General features: G+C 41.0%; 1 protein-coding gene across 1 annotated transcript; it reads left to right on the forward strand.

The window, feature by feature from the left end:
- The first annotated feature begins 10,240 nt into the window (after positions 1-10,240).
- fezf2 (FEZ family zinc finger 2) lies at positions 10,241-16,743 on the forward strand. The gene is made up of 4 exons (XM_015011314.2): positions 10,241-13,763; positions 13,935-14,069; positions 14,267-14,399; positions 16,093-16,743. Exons 1-4 carry the CDS (start codon positions 13,002-13,004, stop codon positions 16,341-16,343), a joined length of 1,281 nt encoding a protein of 426 aa, XP_014866800.1. The 5' UTR covers positions 10,241-13,001; the 3' UTR covers positions 16,344-16,743.
- The last annotated feature ends 1,565 nt before the right edge of the window (positions 16,744-18,308 follow it).

The following is an 18,308-nucleotide window of genomic DNA, read 5'->3' on the forward strand; positions in this document are numbered from 1 at the left end:
CTTTTAATAAATCCGGACTTTAAAGCCTCTTATAGTTCCCCTCTCCACGCACAAACCTTCTTATCGTGGCTTAACGAAGGGACAACCAGCCTACTGATTACTTTTAGATTCTTTTTTTCCCCCCTGAAAACAGTAGCTTACTATTTAAAGCAATCTTACACAATGTTCAGGCAAGACAGATAAGCAGATTGTGTGTTATCTCAGGGAGCAAAATTTCACCAGATGGTTTCTCCTGTTTCACCACTGTACACAGTGGAATTGCTCCGCCCGAGCTCATATTGGCGATCATAATAAGCAATATATTTAAATAAAACGTGATACGAAATATGAAAGTAACAAAACTATTATTGTCCTTTGATTTCAGAAAATTGATTAAAAATTGTTATCCAGTCATTTCTGTTCAAAAACAAATCGAGCACATCTAATCTTTAACATGGCTGATCGACTTTTATATTTATACAGTAAATTTGGTGCAGTAATTGTCAAAACAGTGATTCAGAGTGACTGTGGGTGGATACAACACTTCCACACTTTCAGGGGACCAGTCAATAGTCTGTGGGTAAAAAATAAAACCCTAAGTTTTTGTTTGGGGTGTTCAAGGCCACCTGCAGGCCTTTTTAAGGAAGTACATCTGGAATGAAATGATTTAAACTAAACTTCAATTCAAAATTCATCCCAAAGGGAAATTAAATGGTGTTACAACTCATATTAATTCAGATTCTTCAAAGAGTTACTGTAGACAGTGATGGTTGTTGACAGGAAAGATCTCCTGTAGTGGTCTGTATTACAGTTAATTTGAAGAAGCCTCTGACTGAAGATACTCTGTTTTTCTATGTCAGTCTCATGAAGTGGATGGTCAGGGTTGTCCATAACTTTCTTGATTTTGTGAAAAATCCTTTGCATCGTCATCTCCAGAGATTCCACAGCTGTCCCCAGAACAGAACCAGATTATTGAGCCTTCTTAGGTCCCTGGCTCTGATGCTGCTGACAAAATATAATGGCAGAAGAGATGACACTCTCAGCAACAGTCTGATAGAAGATATGCAGCATGTTGCGAACTTCCTCCAGTCTGCTTTGTCCCTTCTTACTGACAGTTTCACTGTTGTGTCTCCAGTCTGGTCTGTTGTCTGGTGAAAACTGAGGTATTTATAATTCTCAGCCACCTCCATTTCCTCTCCCATGATGGAAATGGGGTTTGATTCAACTCCGTTCCTCCTGAAATCAACAATCATCTCCTTTTGCTTGGTTTACATTTAAGATGAGATGATTGTTCCCTCCATGTCACAAAGCGCTCTACCAGATCTCTGTAGTCAGCCTCTCGTCCATCTCTGATACAACTGACAACTGCAGAGTCGTCTGAGTGTTTCTGGAGATGACAGAAGTCAGACTTGTGCTGGAAGTCGGAAGTGATTGAAGAGAGAGAGAGAGAGAGACTGAAAAGGAATGGAGAGAGTACAGAACCCTGTGGTGCTCCTGTGTTACTGACCCACCTGGTTAGACACACAGTCCATCAGTCTCACAAACTGTGAGGTAGTAATAGATCCAGGCGATTGTTGAGGCCTCCACCTGAGTCTTCTGCTAGTTTCTGACAAAGCAGATCAGGCTGAATTGTGTTAAATGGACAAAATTAAAGAACATGATTCTCACAGTGCTGCCTGGTATGTCCAGAAATAAAATATTAACAGAGGTTTTGTTGAAGAAGGTGCATGATGGCATCTTCAACTCCACAGCGATAAGAAAACTCCTGATGCGCGCTTGTCTGCTTGTTCATGTGGGCCAACAGGAGTCTCTAAAGAACGTGGGACTTCAGAGGGCAACAGGTTTATGATCAGTGTTTACTGATGTTTGAATTTCCTTCGGTACTGAAACCGGGCAGGACGTCTCCCACAGCAACGCAACTTTGTCTTGGGTCAGGCTAAGGTTGAAGAGACCTCTGCAGAGCCCGAGGCTCCAAACATGGACATCCATTAGAATTGTATATGAAATCATGTAGAGCTTGTATAAACCTCCACTGATGCAGAAATGAAAAAATGGGTCACACATCCTTTGAACATTCACCAGAATGCCCCGTGGAGCAGAATTCTCAAACATCCCACTTTTTTTCTTACTTCCTCTGATCAAAGCCTGAGATTCACACTGCTGATTGAGTAAATGTGAGTGTAATGTAGCGGCGGTATTCAAAGGTGACAAACGCCTTGCAGTCATTAGAATGCCGTGAAAGTGGCTACAAACCTAAAATACTCGTAAGCGACTGACATCTTATTCTGCGTGCCTCCTTGTGAGGTTGCCGGGGCAGTTTAGGATGTTCAGTTGTTTGTCTCTCTGGGCTACATTCAACGCAACGCTAGCATTCAAGGAGACGTGGGCATCAGAAGCTGGTTTGCCGCTCTCCTTTTGCTCTCACTCGGCCGTGGGCCTGTCTGATTGACGACCCGGAAGGGGGGAAAAACGGGGTCAAAAATTAGAGGGTTGTTCCTCTGGGTAACAGAAAGGAGCGGTAAATATGCAGAGAGGGTGAAAGAAGCTGGAGGAGATTGTTTGGGGGGGGGAGAGAATCTGCTGACAATCTACTGGTGAGCCGAGAAGCAGGTTGTTTTGCAAGTTGCTTCTTGTCATCTGTCCGCTCACATTTCACACGAAGCGAAATTACCAACGCAATGTCAATTTTGGGCGGTTAGGAACCGTTTAATAAAAACAAATGCGACGGGAAGTCACTTTGACAGACTGAAATGGATTCAGCGACAGCTGCAGAGATAATGAGGAAACCTGGAAGTAAACGTTACCGGTGGAAACGGTGGAACAAATATGTGCAGGGATTTGTGCGCTGACGGAGGTGAGGCGATGTGACAGGTAACGCCGCGGGGCGAGAGAGGTTGGAAGCGCTCGGCCGGCCAGGTAGAGACGCGACAGTCGTCCCTCTGCAGAGCGTCGGGATGGAAATGCTTCTTGACAAAAAGACTCACGTCGGAATCCAGTCAAGCGGTGACTTCTGCTGTTCCCAGCATAAAGCCGCAGTCCTGAGGTGACACAGCAAGACACGTCGCATCCATAGCCGCAAACTTTCAGCTTTTTTTTTTTTTTTTTTTTTTAAGAGCAGCGCTGGGCCATGAAGGGAGAGAGGTCCTGTCATCCAATCAGCACAAAAACCATTGTTCCATTTTTGAGACTCTTTCAAGTTCATCTGAAAGTTTGACTTGGAAAACATTTCAATCATTTATTTTCTGGTCTGTGAGAAGTTTTTGCAATAAAAAAAGATCATTATTAGATGTTATGATTCTATGCAGTTTAGAGTGCAAAAAAGGATTTTGTCTAAAATCAAGAAAATTATGGACAACCCTGACCTTCGTATCTTCAGTCAGAGGCTCCTTAAGAGTCACTGTAATACATACCACTACAGGAGATCTTTCCTGCCAACAATCATCACTTTTTGTAAAATACGAATCACTTTACATTTTAATTTCCCTCTGGGATCAATAAAGTATTTTTGAATTTTTACATTTCATACAAACACAATGATTTTATTTTTTTGTCTTCATCAAATTGGTTTGAATCACAAAACAAACAATACCCAACAAAGTTGAAGAGTCAGATAATGACAGAATGTTTTTTTTCCAGTCTAATCTCGTCTAATTCCAGCAAAATCAAGACATAGTAGAATATCTTATGTCTCACTCTGTGTTACAATAAACACGTGTAACTAGTAAGAAATATTTTTCAAACCAAGCAATTAACAGGTTCATATTTCAAACTTAAAACATGTGTAAAAGCCTGAAGAAGGGTGGCATAATGTGATAAATTGTTCAAACATAATAGCTTTTTCTGTGTTCAGTGAGTATGTCTTAAAATAAAATAATATTGAACATCTTTTCACAGTGATAAAAAAATGAAAACTGACTTGATTCAACTGGTAAAATAATATTTAAGTGCACAACTGTTATCTTGAAGTTCCACTTATGTGGCCCTCTAAAGTCCTGAGGGCCACAGAAATGTCTACGCCGGATGTTACTGTATGACTGTGGGATTTTCTTTGTAAAATAATCGTTTAAAGGGAAACGAAAAGCTTCCCTCCAAATTCCATCGGTGGTGACTCGGTAGATAATGAGCCTCCAATGAAGAGCTAAAATCCACACATACTTGAAACCTTTCTAATAATATTTATTTTCCTTATTTTAATACTTAAAACATAATATTCCTTCAAATGCATTAACACCCACAGTAGAAACCATGGTAGCACAAAAATACATTGGAAGTTTACCAGACCTCGTTTCTTAGGTGTTCAGCCAATCAGCACCAAAGGAAATGAGTGGTTCTCCTGAATTGGCTTTGCAAACCCCAGCCAATAGTGTATTGAATACCATTACATTGAACTGGTTCAGTTTCCCAGCTGGAATTTCTTAAATATGCTCTACGAAAAAATCCACAACTAGGCAGATTTTTTGTGAACAATTTGGAGCAACAATCCAGAGAAAAATCTCCCAATTCTGAATGACAAGGAGGAGAGCCACTGCAATAAGAGAGCTTAATTTAACCATAGTTATTATTTTCTTTTCTGGTAACGAAAGCGAGAAAGTATGTGACTAAGAGCAGCTGCTGTGAGAGTTCAGCCTTTAAGAAATGCAGCTCATAGGAGCAGAGAATGCTTATTTGTCACGATGCATCATCTTTAATTTATAATAAAACATAATACATAATCAGTTCAGTTTAACCTAGCTGGACTGACTTCACATCTAGTTCCTGTTATTCACGAACTGGAACATTTTGTGTTACTAAACGTAAAGTTAATCCATTAAGCAGAGACATTTTACTTCATTAACTCAGGTCGGATGTACAGATGCTTGGTGATCACTCTGGTCTGTCGTCACACACGGCCGTGTCTAATTTAGGGTCGGCTGGTGAGGGGGACAGACTTCAGGTTCTAAGTGCCACAGATGATCAGGATCAAGCAGAGATTTTTTCCCCAAGGGGTCCGTATTCATTTCAGTAGACCAGAGCCAGGCCTCGTTCTGCACATCGTCCGTAGAGAAGGTTTCCCAGACTGACTCTGCAAGGATCATAAAAAATAATAAAAAGAAAAATCGGTCAATAAGTAACACACACATTTTAACAGATAAATTTTTTTCATTAAAAAGTGTCAACTTTTGGTTCTAATTTTTATTATTTTTTTTCAAAACCCGACTTTAGCTTCAAAAGGTTGCAATGTGTTTATAGCCAGCAACTTTGAGTTTGAATCATTCCCTCTCCGGGATAGAATAATAGATTCACATTACACGTTCAAGAATTGGAAGAGACGTTGTTTCAACTTTTGAATCCACTGCGGTTTTCAGGTTTGAGGATTGCTTTTCATAACACACGTAGCAGTTCGTTTTCTAGGGAATGTCTGAGAATAAGTTATAGCTACAGATCCGGATCAGGCTCCAAAACTATACATCCTGCTGCTCTTCCCTCTGGACTCCTTCTCCAGGCTTTTAGACACAAAAAAATTGGTATTTGCCTAAATCAGAATTGGCAGGTCAGGCTTTGTAAAGATCGGTAACCAGCAATTGATCAGAAAACTGCAATTGGTGCAGTGCAACAAGAATATTATTTTTACTAAAGTGAGTGAGCATTTACAGTGTTCATATTCTGGAAGTTGTTGGTCTGTTCTGCTTCTGATGATGAAGATGAAGATGAGTAACAGTCAGATGTGGACAGAGGACCCAAAAACTGTACTCAAGTAAGATTAGCATTACTTCAACATATTTTTACTCAACGAAAAGTAAAAAATAAAAAATAATGGTAAAAAGTTTACTCAAGTACTGAATAACTGATCAAATTATCAGTCATTTAATATTTAAAAATTATATTATCTGATGGACCAAAATATCAATTTTGGTGGAAATGATGGTGTTTTAATGACCAAAATGACAATAATTCATGGAAGTAACAGAAAAATAACAACATCAGGCAGAATTATGTTTTTTTTCTAAATAAGTTTCTCTCAGTAAAAACAAAAACAAAAAAAACCTTCTGAAACTGCAGCTGTGTGTCTGGTGAATTTTGGTTAAAACATGTTTGTTCTTCATTCAGTGGGTCGAGAATCCAGAAATTCTCCTCAAGTAAGAGCAGAGATACTTCAAAATAAAATCACTCAAGTAAAAGTAAAAAGTACAGCATAGTAAAAATACTCCTAAAAGTACGTGTGTTTTTTTTTTAAATACTCAAGTAAATGTAATTGAGTCAATGTAACTAGTTACTACCCAACTCTTGTAACTGTGTTTTTGCTGGTGGGGCTGTGACCGATCCAACTGGTCTATACTGGTATAGTGGTGTAGTGATGGGATGCAGCTACTTTTCCAACCTCAACAGTTCTGCACAACTCGTCATAATCGATTTTACAAACCCGTTTGACTTGGATGAAGAGGACCAGTCTCCTCTTCACCACAGCTACGGCACAAAGACCAGAAAAACCTTTACTCCATTTCTCCTACGTCTTGCTCTACAGATCACCATGCAACCTCTCCAGTTACTTATTTTTGTCAGTAAGAAATCTAACGAGTGACACTACAACTGGGAACTCAAGGGAGCAAACATGTATTTACCGATGCATAGCAGGGTAAAGCAGAGAACTAGCAAGACTAAAGTGAGCCATGTCTGTAGGAGAATCCCTCCCCAGTGTCTCGGTCTCATCTCATTTTCTCAGGTTTAACGTCAGTGAAAGTTGTCACCACAGTCAGAAAGTGTGACGACAACTGTCTGCAATTTCCTGTACGGAAATGTGTGATGCTGAAGTCGGGCCCTGTTGCCAGCATGTTATTTCATTAACAATCAGCTGACATTAAGGTTGCTGTTCATACTCTGTAGTGTCAATGTTTGCTTTAAATCTGCATTATTAGGTGAAGAATGCGCAGTTGAAATTGAACAGAAATGATAATGACTGGCTGTTTTATTTCCATAGAATTTGTTTCAGGCCTTTCCTGTTATAATTGTGTTTATACCCATAAACCTCACAATTACATAAGATATTACATATGAAAAAAAAGAAACCCCTGTTTTGTAAATCTGTTTAATTCGTCTTTTAACTGCATTGTGTAATAAAATGCAGAAATGTTTTAGGAATTTTTTCACGACTGCAGTTTTTTTTAAATGTATTTTTTTGTATTACTCTATAATGTAAGATGTTGCAGGAATCCAGGGGCTTCAGGTGTACTGCACTAACTTCACTAAGTGCTCCAGGAACACTTTTCATATTAGAATAACTGTTGATCAAAATCTCATGTAGCTATATTTCTGTTGAAGTTTGTGTGTGGTTATTTTTTTGCGCCGACGGTGTTAAATTAAAACACTGGCCCTGGCTCTGCAGGGTCACCTGCTTTAAAACACAGTCAAGTCATAAAGTGGTTCTCTACATGTTACAGCTGTTGCTTACCGGAGCGGAGTAGTAACCAGTTTCATTTACTTGAGAAACTTTTTTGAAGAAAAAAAAAAAAAGCACTTTTAGGAGTATTTTTACTACTCTGTACTTTTTTACTTTTACTTGAGTCATTTTACTATAAAGTATCACTACTTGAGTCAAATTTCTCAAGTACCCACTGAATGAAGAACAAACATGTTTTAACCAAAAATTCACCAGGCACAGACACAGCTGCAGTTTTTGTTAAAGTTTCAAAAGATTTTTATTGAAAAAAAAAAAAAAAAAAAAAAACTGATTTGGGGAAAAAAAAATGTTTTGATGGGTTTTGTTATCTTTTTTGTTACTTCTATAAATTATTGTCATTTTTGTCCCAAATTTTCCATTTAACTTTATATTTTGGTCCATCTGATGATGTAATGATTAAATATGAAATGATTGATCCTTTGATCAGTTACTCAGTACTAGAGTAGACTTTGTATTTTTTTACCAAATACTTTTTTACTCTTACTTGAGTAATGTCTTGAATGTCTACTTTTTACTTTAAAATATGTTGTTGAAGTAGTACTACTCTTTTTGTTTTTAAATCATGTACCACATCACTTCCTAATGTTAACTAACAGTTTTATCCCATTATTCAGGGAAAAATGAGAGTTAAAGTTAATTAACCGTGTTGAGGTAATTGTGAAATCTCTCTGGTAGATTTACAAACAGGGTCTTAGATTCACCTCAAAAGTCTTAAATCTGGAAGACTGCACACAGGAACTCCTTCATCGCCTTAACCCATGAATGAACGAATGCAGACGCTCCCTTAATTATTCATTTGCGTGTAAAAATGGTGTTTGCACCACAAGTTATTAGACATGGCAATGAAAACAACAGCAAAGTAGAAGTGCTATTACACTGAAAGTGAAAATGAGACGCTCGTGAAGCGAAGACAAGCAAATGTGTTTTATTCGTATTCGTATTTCTGGAATAACAGGCCGATGGAAAACTATTGAATGGAAGTAAAAATAATAATAATAATAATAAATGTGGCCTTTGGTTCTGTGAGCTCAAGAATAAAAAGACATAAAAAAATAAAAACAATAATTCAGACATCCCGAGTGTCTGGAAGGTTGACCAAAGAAATATTTTCTCAAAAAAATAATAATTACATGCTGGTTTGTTTTCAATGAGTTTTATGGAATATTATTTTGCTTTAAAAATGCTCACCCTATAACACCAACCACTATGAGTGTTATGCATTATGACCATGAGACTCAAACGTCTAATATCAGGTGTTAATCTGAGTGTTGCTGAGTACGGCTCGTGTTCTCTAAGTACAAACTTTAGGCTTTTATCGCCGTTTCCAAATTATATTTTCATTTACTTGTATTCTGAACAGCTGCAGAAAAAAGAAACCCATTTGTTAAGAACCGCACAGTGTTTTGGGAAAACTCAACATGGAAACCCTTGGAAGGGGAAGATGGAGAGAATGTGGGAGGTATAGATGTCAATCATTCTATTCAGCCAAATGTTTATCATTGATTAATCAGAAATTTTTGCGACACAAAATAATGATTTATATATATATATATATATATATATATATATATATATATATATATATATATACAGTTTGAACTCCATTGGACTGTCACATTTTAAAGGCAAACATCACCCTGGTTCACCCTCACGACCCGTACAGGATCACCAGTGTGACGAGTATCGTTGTTTTTATCCATCTTATCGCAATGGCACATCCATAAGGAGCACATATAGAAAAAAAGATTCTTCCTAACAATCCACAATATTTTTTCCTTTATGTATTAAATATGTCTGTGCCTCTGCTTTCAGCCTCGCTCCGCACGAGGAAACACTCCCAACATTTTTATCAGCTTATCGGCAAAAATGAAAAGTTGCAGGGTTCTGTACAAACGCCTGACATTATACAAATTAATTTGAACCCCCTGCCGTGCTTTGCATCCACATCTCGGCAGGTTCGGGCAGAAAGAATCATGTATTATAAATCTACAGTAAGTGTGTTTTTGCACTGAGTACCTTAGCCTGATCACAGCAAGAGCCTGAATCCTTACATTCTCTGTGAGTCTTTGTGAGTCATAACTGTGTTTAAAAACCCCAGAGCTGCTGCTCACGCTTTTCCCCTCACTGTCATCCTCCTCCCTCCTCATTGCTATTCATGCTTCAAGCTTGATAGACAAATACAGTTTAAATCTGAACAGCAATGTTTAAGATTAAAGTCTATCACAGCAGCTGCATCCGCAACATGGAGGTGTAAATTCTGCTGGAAGTCGTATCCACGGAGATCACGGCTTGGTTATCCCACTCAGAGGGCTGCGCTGGGACACAGATACATAATCTACAAGACTCTCCTATGTGGCACTCAAAAGAAAAACAGATGCTGCTCCGTGTCCAGACTGAGTGTGGACCTGTCCAGAGCTGAATGAATGCTGTCCTTCCTGACCAGACAAGGAAAAACAAAAAACAAATGATCTACGAGGCCTGAGGTTTTTTTGTTTTAGTTGCTGGTAAGAAGGTGAATGAAGATGTGTCACTAAATATGACACTGCAAGTTAAATCAGGTTGGAGACCAGAGAATGTGATCTAACTACTGCACTTTTTCCTTCCACTTAACCTTCTTTGAGGATATAGCACTCTGTGAACAATCAGGAACTGTCTTCTGGACAACTATCCAGTCGACCTGTTGATCCAGACTGAGAGACCAATTAGAGACTCAGAAATGTTTGCAGGTGTTGTGAGTTAATTAGGTGATTACCTAAGCATGCACTGTAAAAAAACAACAACAACAAAAAAATACATATCTCTAACTTTTTGTTTTTTACTGGACTTATATAATAAAATTCTGGGAGCCACAGTTGCCAGTATTTTACTGTAATTAGAGACTTTTTTTGCTTTGTTTTTTACAGTGTGGGTTTTTCATATTATTGAACTTTGTCATCATATTCTGTTTATCTCTTGTTTACTTTGAGGGGGAGGGGGGGACATCCTGACGGGTTGTCATTCCTGGAGTGACAAACAGTGTTTTCAGTTCTTTCTAATTCTCCCCTGACATCTCCTGCAAGAGTTAAAATGCCCAGAAAATGTCCAAAGGGAGGACACCTTGTGGACCCAGTCCACCTTGGACAACCTGTTTCTGGTGAGGAAGCTGTTATTCCAAGCCACTGTGGATGATAGAACCTCTGACCCGTTCTCTAAGGCCACTTCCCACAGGAAGTGGGCCCACCGCCTGGTGCTAACTTCCCCAGGTCTGGCTCCAGAAAAGTTGCTCTGGTCTCCAGGTTCTTTACTGCCGTCGTCCTTCCTCCATTAGGGCCATTTGAACTGCTGTTAATCTGACCCAATTTGCCCCAGTGGCGGCCGTTTGTATTTAGAAGATCCTGCAAACAGCAAATACCCATAAACAACAACTCATCCCCACCCCCACCCCACTGGCACATGGAAATGAATCGCACCATCGTGAACTTAATGATTGCTGAAATCAATAGGTTATATGAAAGCATCACATAATCCTTGTAAGAAAATCTCAGGATAACGGCCTGACATTTCTCAGTGGTGAGACACAGTTAATGCATCTTGCATGGTTCTTCACTCCGAAATGTAACTGTTGTAAATAAACGTCGGCTGGAGATCGGTACGCAGTCGTGGTTCATTTTAGCAGCTGCACCCATCTGCCCAAGAAAAATGAAAACTGTTCAAAATGTTTGTCGATTCATATTTTGTCTCTGTGAACAGACTGATACAAACTAACTTTAGGAATGATTAGTTTGGTTCTCTCTCCTGCATTTTCTGAATCTTCCAATAAAACAAAAAAACAAAAAAAAAGAAAAGAAAAGAAGAAAGTTGTCCAAACATTTGCTCTTAACTGTCCACCTGAAAATGTAAGTGGCTCCACGAAGACACTGGAGGGTTTATATAGAGGCTCATCAATACTGATGAACCTCTAAAACATTTTTTTGGTCAAGACTTTTATTTCTTTTTTTTTCCCCCAAATGTTTCTAAATTTTGGTTTGTTTTTGATAGAATAAAACATATTTTTTGTCACGGTGTTATCCTTTCTAATTTTGTGCTTGTTTAACTTGCTTCACCAGCTGTATTTTTTTTTTTTACCACAAATGTTTGGGAACTAAGAAAAAAAGGGGGTCTCTTTACTTAAGATGTTTTCCACATGTGCTTTGCATATGCATCGTCCCTCTGTGTCGGTGGGTCGTAACCTCTCCTGTCTCTCAGACTCAGACGCCCTCAGGTATAAAAAAAAAGGCCTACAAGCTCGAGGCTGTTCCGTCACACAAGTGGATTCCAGCAAATTCCTTCTAAACAATGTAGAGAAAGCGAGAGAGAGAGAGAGAGGGGAAAAATACCCTCTTACTATTTTCTCTTTTTACAGCTCACTAACTTGAGTTTTTTTTCTCCTCTCTCCCTCTTTAATCCCTCTCTTCTATTTCAACGACAACAACAACAAAAAAAAAGAAAACACGTTCACGCAGTGCTTTAGTTGCGGAAAGTAAATGAGCTTCTGTTTTTTTTTCTTTCTCTCTTTCTTTTTCCGTCTCTTTCTCTGTGAATCGCGCTGGAAAATTGCTTCCTTACAATCGAGTGGAGGAACAGCGTATAGGACCCAAAGGGGCGTCTGCGCGCTTTAAACAGGTGGAAATTGGAGGTCCAAAGTGTAAAACTCGGCTTGTTTAAGTGAGGATGAGAGAGAGAGAGAGAGAGAGAGGGGGGGGGATCCCATCTCAGAGGATTAGCAACTTTCTCTTGAAAAAAAATCCCAAACTGAAGCACAAACACAGAGATTACTCTGTTGTTAACCAAATGAAAGCAGCTTCTTTCCTGTTGTTTAATGAGCGTAGTCAGAACGTGTTTACACATTTTCCTCCTCAGGTAAGAGACAAAAAAAATGAAAAAGAAAAGAGAAAAGAAAGAAAGAGAGTCGTTTGTGTCTATAGGCTCCAGCCCCTCAACTTTCCTGATTTGATGGCGCGCAGGTTGATGAGGGCGTTTCCTGGTCGCCCGGTGGAGGCTGCGCTGCTGCCCGCTGATGTCAGGATCCGCGCTGAGGAGGGGGCGGGCGCTGCCAGCGTGCTGCTCTCCAGTCATCTGAGCATTAAAGAGGTAACCTCTAACTCACACTTAACTCCGCGCTCCTGCATCCTCCTGGAGCTCCCACATTTTTTTCTTCTTCTTCTGATTCTGTTGTCCTCCCTCTGTTTCTTCTTCTTCTTCTTCTTCTTCTTCTTCTTCTTCTTCTTCTTCTTCTTCTTATTCTTATTCTTATTCTTATTATTCTTTGGTTCTTGACTCGAAAATGTCCCGTTAATTTTCCGCGCAAAAGTTAATGAGGATTAACCAATCACCCCTGGACGCCGCTGTGTGCATGGGGGTTTTGGGGAAGGCGTTGGGGGGGGAGGATGACACTCTGACAGCAAGGTGCGCATCAAACTGATGGTTCCTGTATCCGCTTCTGCTGCTGGGAACTCAGAGGAGTGACAAAATAGGAACGCTCGGACTTTCCAACAAGTTCTGCTGCGAACAGCAAGAATTTTTCTTTTTCTTTTTTTTCTTTTCCTTTTTTTTTTTTTTCTTTTTTTTAATGGCAAGTTCTGCCTCTCTGGAGACGGTGATGTCCTGCGGTAGGACCGGGCCCTCCGGGGCTCCGAAGAGCCTGGCCTTCTCTATCGACCGGATCATGTCCAAGAGCTCGGAGCCGAGGAGCGGCGCGGAGGAGCGCTCGGAGGGGAAGAAGTTGCTCGGCCTCTGCTCCCCCATCCCCTGCATGATCCCGCTGCAGCCGTTCAGCTACGACCTGCAGGCCAAGGCGCTGATGAACTACTCGGAGCTCTGGAGAGCCAGCCTCAGAGGAACGTTCTGCGGATCGACGGCCGCGCCGTGCAAAGGGAACTGCGGCGTGTGCGCCAGAGCGGACTCCACGTTGAAGCAACCGGTGCCGACCACCGGCAGCAGGGTGGTGAAGCCGCAGGTCATCCATCAAGCCGTGGCCGTGCCCAGCGTGGGCTCGCTTTACTACCTGAATTACCTGGACTCTGCGTACCAGCAGTCAGAGCTCCTGGCCGGACACTGGCTTTCGACCCCCCAGGCCCAGGCGTCCCTGTCGGCGCACCACAGACTCTTGCTGCTGGAGAACGCCAAGCTAGCCGGCGCTGGCTCCGAGAAGCTCCCCACTCCCCAGTACCCACACAAGGAGCATCTGCCGGGCCAGCTGGACCAGATAGTGAAGGAGAACCACGCTCTGATTGGCGAGAAGAACGGCGTCAAGACTCACAGCAAGCTCAGCTCCGGCGGCTGCAACTCGGACGGCAAGCACAAAAACTTCACGTGTGAAGTTTGTGGGAAGGTAAACTTTAAGGAACGACAGCTGTCCGCTCCAAGACAAACCAGAGAGAGTGTGACTAGAACACACATGTTAACAGGATCGTGTGTGTGTGTGTGTGTGTGTGTGTGTGTGTGTGGGTGTGTGTGTGTGTGTGTGTGTGTGTGTGTGTGTGTGTGTGTTTTTCTCTCGTAGGTTTTTAACGCGCATTATAACCTGACCAGACACATGCCGGTGCACACCGGAGCCCGGCCGTTTGTGTGCAAAGTGTGCGGCAAAGGCTTCCGACAGGCCAGCACGCTCTGCAGGCACAAGATCATCCACACTCAGGTGAGACACACCTGCAGCCGGCCTGGCTCCCTCACACACACACACACACACACACACACACACACACACACACACACACACACACACACACACACACACACGCACACACACACACACAGAGAGAGAGAGACAAACACACACTCAATTTGCTTTCAACTGCTCCGTAAACCTATTTTCTTCAAATATCTTCCACCTAGGAGAAGCCGCACAAATGCAACCAGTGCGGCAAGGCGTTCAACAGGAGCTCCACGCTCAACACGCACGTACGCATCCACGCCGGATACAAGCCGTTTGTATGCGAGTTCTGCGGGAAAGGTTTCCACCAGAAAGGTGCGTGTTTCATGAAGCCTCACACCCGTCACTAACGAGTTGAATGTATTCATTCAGGGTTTTTTTTTTTTTTTTTTTTTTTTTTGACGCATTAGTTTTAATACGCGTAATCTAGCTAAACTACATATATTATAAAAATTAAAAATTAAAAACACGTGACGCGCATTTGAACCAAAACGCTTAACGTTTAAAAGTAACTTTAAAAAAGAGGGAATTGTCCTCGATTGTCCCTTTATTATTATTATTATTATTATTATTATTATTATTATTATTATTATTATTATTATTATTATAATACACGTGGTAGTTTTATTTCGGTCTGGCGCTTGAATTAGGTAAATAAACGTCTGAAGTCAGTTAGCGCTTTCCGTGGCTGAATTGATATTTTTACTTCAGTAGTTTACGCAGAAAAAAAGAAAGAAAGAAGAAAGAAAAGCTCAGTAAGAGCGATAACTTATTTGTGTTATTGAGTTATATCAGTACAGGCCGATTTTTTTGTTGCTTTTTGTTCGTGACGGAACGCCGACAGGCTCCCGCATGTTGGGTTGGGGATGCGGGAAGCATCCCCAACCCGTTGGTTGGGAGCCGCGTTGTGGTAAATATCTGCAGGCTCACCGAAAGCCATCAGCACAAATAGGACGTGGCACTTTCCACGGACTAATTCTTTCCTGAAGACGGCAGCATTTGCTCTGGGTCAGCTGCTTGAACTCCAGCAAAGTTGGCTTTTTTTTTTCTCTCGTCTCTTTTCTTTTCTTTTTGAATTTTTGCCACAGCGCTTGATTCTGACAAAGTTTGACAACTTCTCGACCTTAACACGCAAAAAAAAGAAAAAAAAAGAAGAAGAAAATAAAGCATGTAATTAAGGGAAGGAGACTCCGCGCAGGGCCCGGTTTCACGGTGGGTCTCTGCGCAGAGAGATTTTTAATCCTCACTTTGCTCACCGCTTTTCTCTTGAAATGATAAAATATGTACCTAAAAATACTCGACTACTAAACTAAAGTAAACTACTTAAATAAATGAAAGATTTAACTGACAAATTGTTTAATATATTTATGAGTTTGTGTGACATAAAAATGTCACTCACCTCCCACATTTAGATTTTTTTTTAAATAATAATTTGAAGCATAATGTTGAAATAAACGACAATATAGAGTCGGTTTATGTTTTTGCTGAGACAATATGCTTACCTTTAAATAAAACCAGATTGATGATTTCTAAATTCTGATATTTGTCCACTCAATTTCACAAACCTGATTTAAAGAAAGAAACAAATTTCACCTCCTTGTTTTATATTTAAAGAAAATGTTTTTATTTAGTTATTTTTTTAAATGAATAAAAAGAAAAGATGGTGTATTTTATCGGTGGTTTGAACTGGATTTTTTTCCACCTGACTGTAGTTTCACACATATATAAATAAACCGTTATGTCATTTTTTTTTTCTGGAAGTCACAGGAAGTGGCAGCAGGTTGATGTGATGACTAATAAGTCACATAACATTTAGTGTTTAAGTGTTTCTCTGTAGTCAGGAGGAATGTTCAGAAATACTGACACAAAGAAAAATGACAGCCAGCTTTATTAGCTGTACCTGCTACATGATTTTTTTTTTTTTGTGTTGCACTGGACACTTTTTGTTTTCTTTTAACTTCAGGGTTGCTCTGTTCATTCAGGTTTCTTTTCGTTTGTATGTTTTTAGGGAACTACAAGAACCACAAGTTGACGCACAGCGGGGAGAAGCAGTACAAGTGCTCCATCTGCAACAAGGCCTTCCATCAGATCTACAACTTGACGTTTCACATGCACACGCACAACGACAAGAAGCCGTTCACCTGCGCCACCTGCGGCAAAGGCTTCTGCCGCAACTTTGACTTGAAGAAGCACATCAGGAAGCTCCACGAGAGCGGCTTTTCTGCCGTCTCGGAGGCCCTGAGAGAGCCGCAGAGCTGAGATCTGCTGAGAGGACAGGGCTGGCTGATGGCGGGCTCTCTGGGGTCACTATGACTGGTGTTCTTGGAAAAAAAAAAAAAAAAAAATCCAGGCCTGAGGTGAGAAAGCCCCCTGAGACTGGACTCAAATGGGTGTGGCGAGTATTAGGGGCCCCGTGCACTAACACAGAGGGGACGAATGAGCCGACCAGACCCAAGAAGAGGGAGCTAATAGGAACATTGTAGGGATTTCTTTTCTTTGTCATCTAGCATTCTTCCTCCTATATGTGGAACACAGGGCCGAAGCACCCGACCGATGTACAGAACAGGTCAAAAAGTTGCTATTTAAATATGAGTTCCCATGTTATGTATTTTACTGGAAAGTGTTAATGTGAATAAATAACTTATAACTTATAATGAAAGCTCACCGTCTCAGCCATGTTATTTCAATTCATATATATAAATATATGTATATGTAAAAAGATATCACCTGAAGGTCTGACATGTTTCAGGTGGCAGAAAATGTTCAACATTCACAACAAGAAGTCATTCTGATAACATGCACTAAAGCAAACAACAACCAGTTCACATACAAACACCCAGATTTATGACGTACAAACACTTTCACTTTTACGCATTTGCTTATTCTCGCCTGTCTGTCTTATCGTTCCAGTTTTAGTGTGGCAGCAGGATGAATACTGCTGGGCTTACAGGCCTGCCAGGTGAGGGCTGCTTCCTAAAAGTAATCTGTGCAGGTGAGCCGTTTCCACGTGCACGGGGAGAAAGCGACAGACCAGCATGCTCTGTGTCCACTTTACTTCAACATTTATTGACAGACACGATTTTAATAAAGCCACAATTACACTTGACTCGGGGAATAATGGCGCAAATGATGGGAGATAACACAGCCCTTGAAAGCAAATTACATTAAGCAGCTAAACGGCCCCGGGGGTCCGACAGCATTGGGGGCGGGGGGAGGAGGGAGCGTGCGCGTCTCATCCGGAGCCACTCATCAGAACTGGAGATAATGGAGCACTCAGGCCGCAGCTCGTCATCTGGCCCCCCGTGTTAATAAAGTCTGGGTCATTCTGCGCACGTCTCCTGGAACAATATTATCCCGGCGCACATTCTGCGGAGAGTCGCAACGTGCTCCCAAATGGCTCCGTTTCTATTAACAGCTAATTAACGCGCTCGGCCGGCCCTGGAATAACCTGGCAAGGCCAATATTGGCAGATGACGCCCTGCTCACCTTCACCCCGTCAGCGCCCCTTTGCAAACGCACGAAGTTCGCAGAGAGATGTCTTGGAGTTTTTAACTTCCAGAGACAGATTGCGCGCAGCGCTGGTGGCGTAGAGGCTGGTTTTATAGACCACGTTAGAGAAGATATCTGTTGTGATCACAGAAAAGTTCGACTTTTGGACTCGGAGGGACGAGGATCCGAAGTGACACTCTGTCTTCTTTTCTTGGATCATCTCTCTGTGTCAGACTGTAGCATCGCATTCAGCGGTTTTCTCTGTAGAAAATGGGATGGAATGGTGCAGAATTCTCTTTATAAAGCTTACGAAGCAAATAATTTTGATCAAAATAGGGGGAAACTGAGTATTTAAAATGAGTATTTAAAACAAGAACAAACAAAAAACAAAACCTGCCCTTGAGGTATGAGCCTGTCGACATTAGTCTTTTTGATTCCCCAAAAAACATATTGTCTTCTGAGAACATAGAAAGGATTGTTTTTTTAAAAAATCTCTCAAGAAAGATATTCACGTAGCCATGACGGCTTGAATCCACAAGAAAATGTCATGAAAATGGAAAGATAAAAAGGGAAAAGGCCAAAGAGAAAGTGCAGACGTGAATCACCAGACTGCTCTAGAGCAGAAGGTGATGTTGGAACTTTAACTTTAACCCAGGTCTGGCGGAGCACCGGCAGTGTTGAGCAAATAACTGCACTTCCACGGACCAGAGGAGACGAAAGCCAAACTATGTGAAG

The sequence above is a fragment of the Poecilia mexicana genome, unplaced genomic scaffold, assembly GCF_051168715.1.
Source record: "Poecilia mexicana isolate PSO_F unplaced genomic scaffold, ASM5116871v1 scaffold_5, whole genome shotgun sequence".
Taxonomy (NCBI): domain Eukaryota; kingdom Metazoa; phylum Chordata; class Actinopteri; order Cyprinodontiformes; family Poeciliidae; genus Poecilia; species Poecilia mexicana.

Coding starts and splice junctions, on each gene's coding strand:
- fezf2 (XM_015011314.2), top strand. CDS start 13,002: ATGGCAAGTTCTGCCTCTCTGGAGACGGTGATGTCCTGCGGTAGGACC. Junction 13,764..13,934: donor CGTGTGAAGTTTGTGGGAAG/GTAAACTTTAAG, acceptor TTTCTCTCGTAG/GTTTTTAACGCGCATTATAA. Junction 14,400..16,092: donor GAAAGGTTTCCACCAGAAAG/GTGCGTGTTTCA, acceptor GTATGTTTTTAG/GGAACTACAAGAACCACAAG.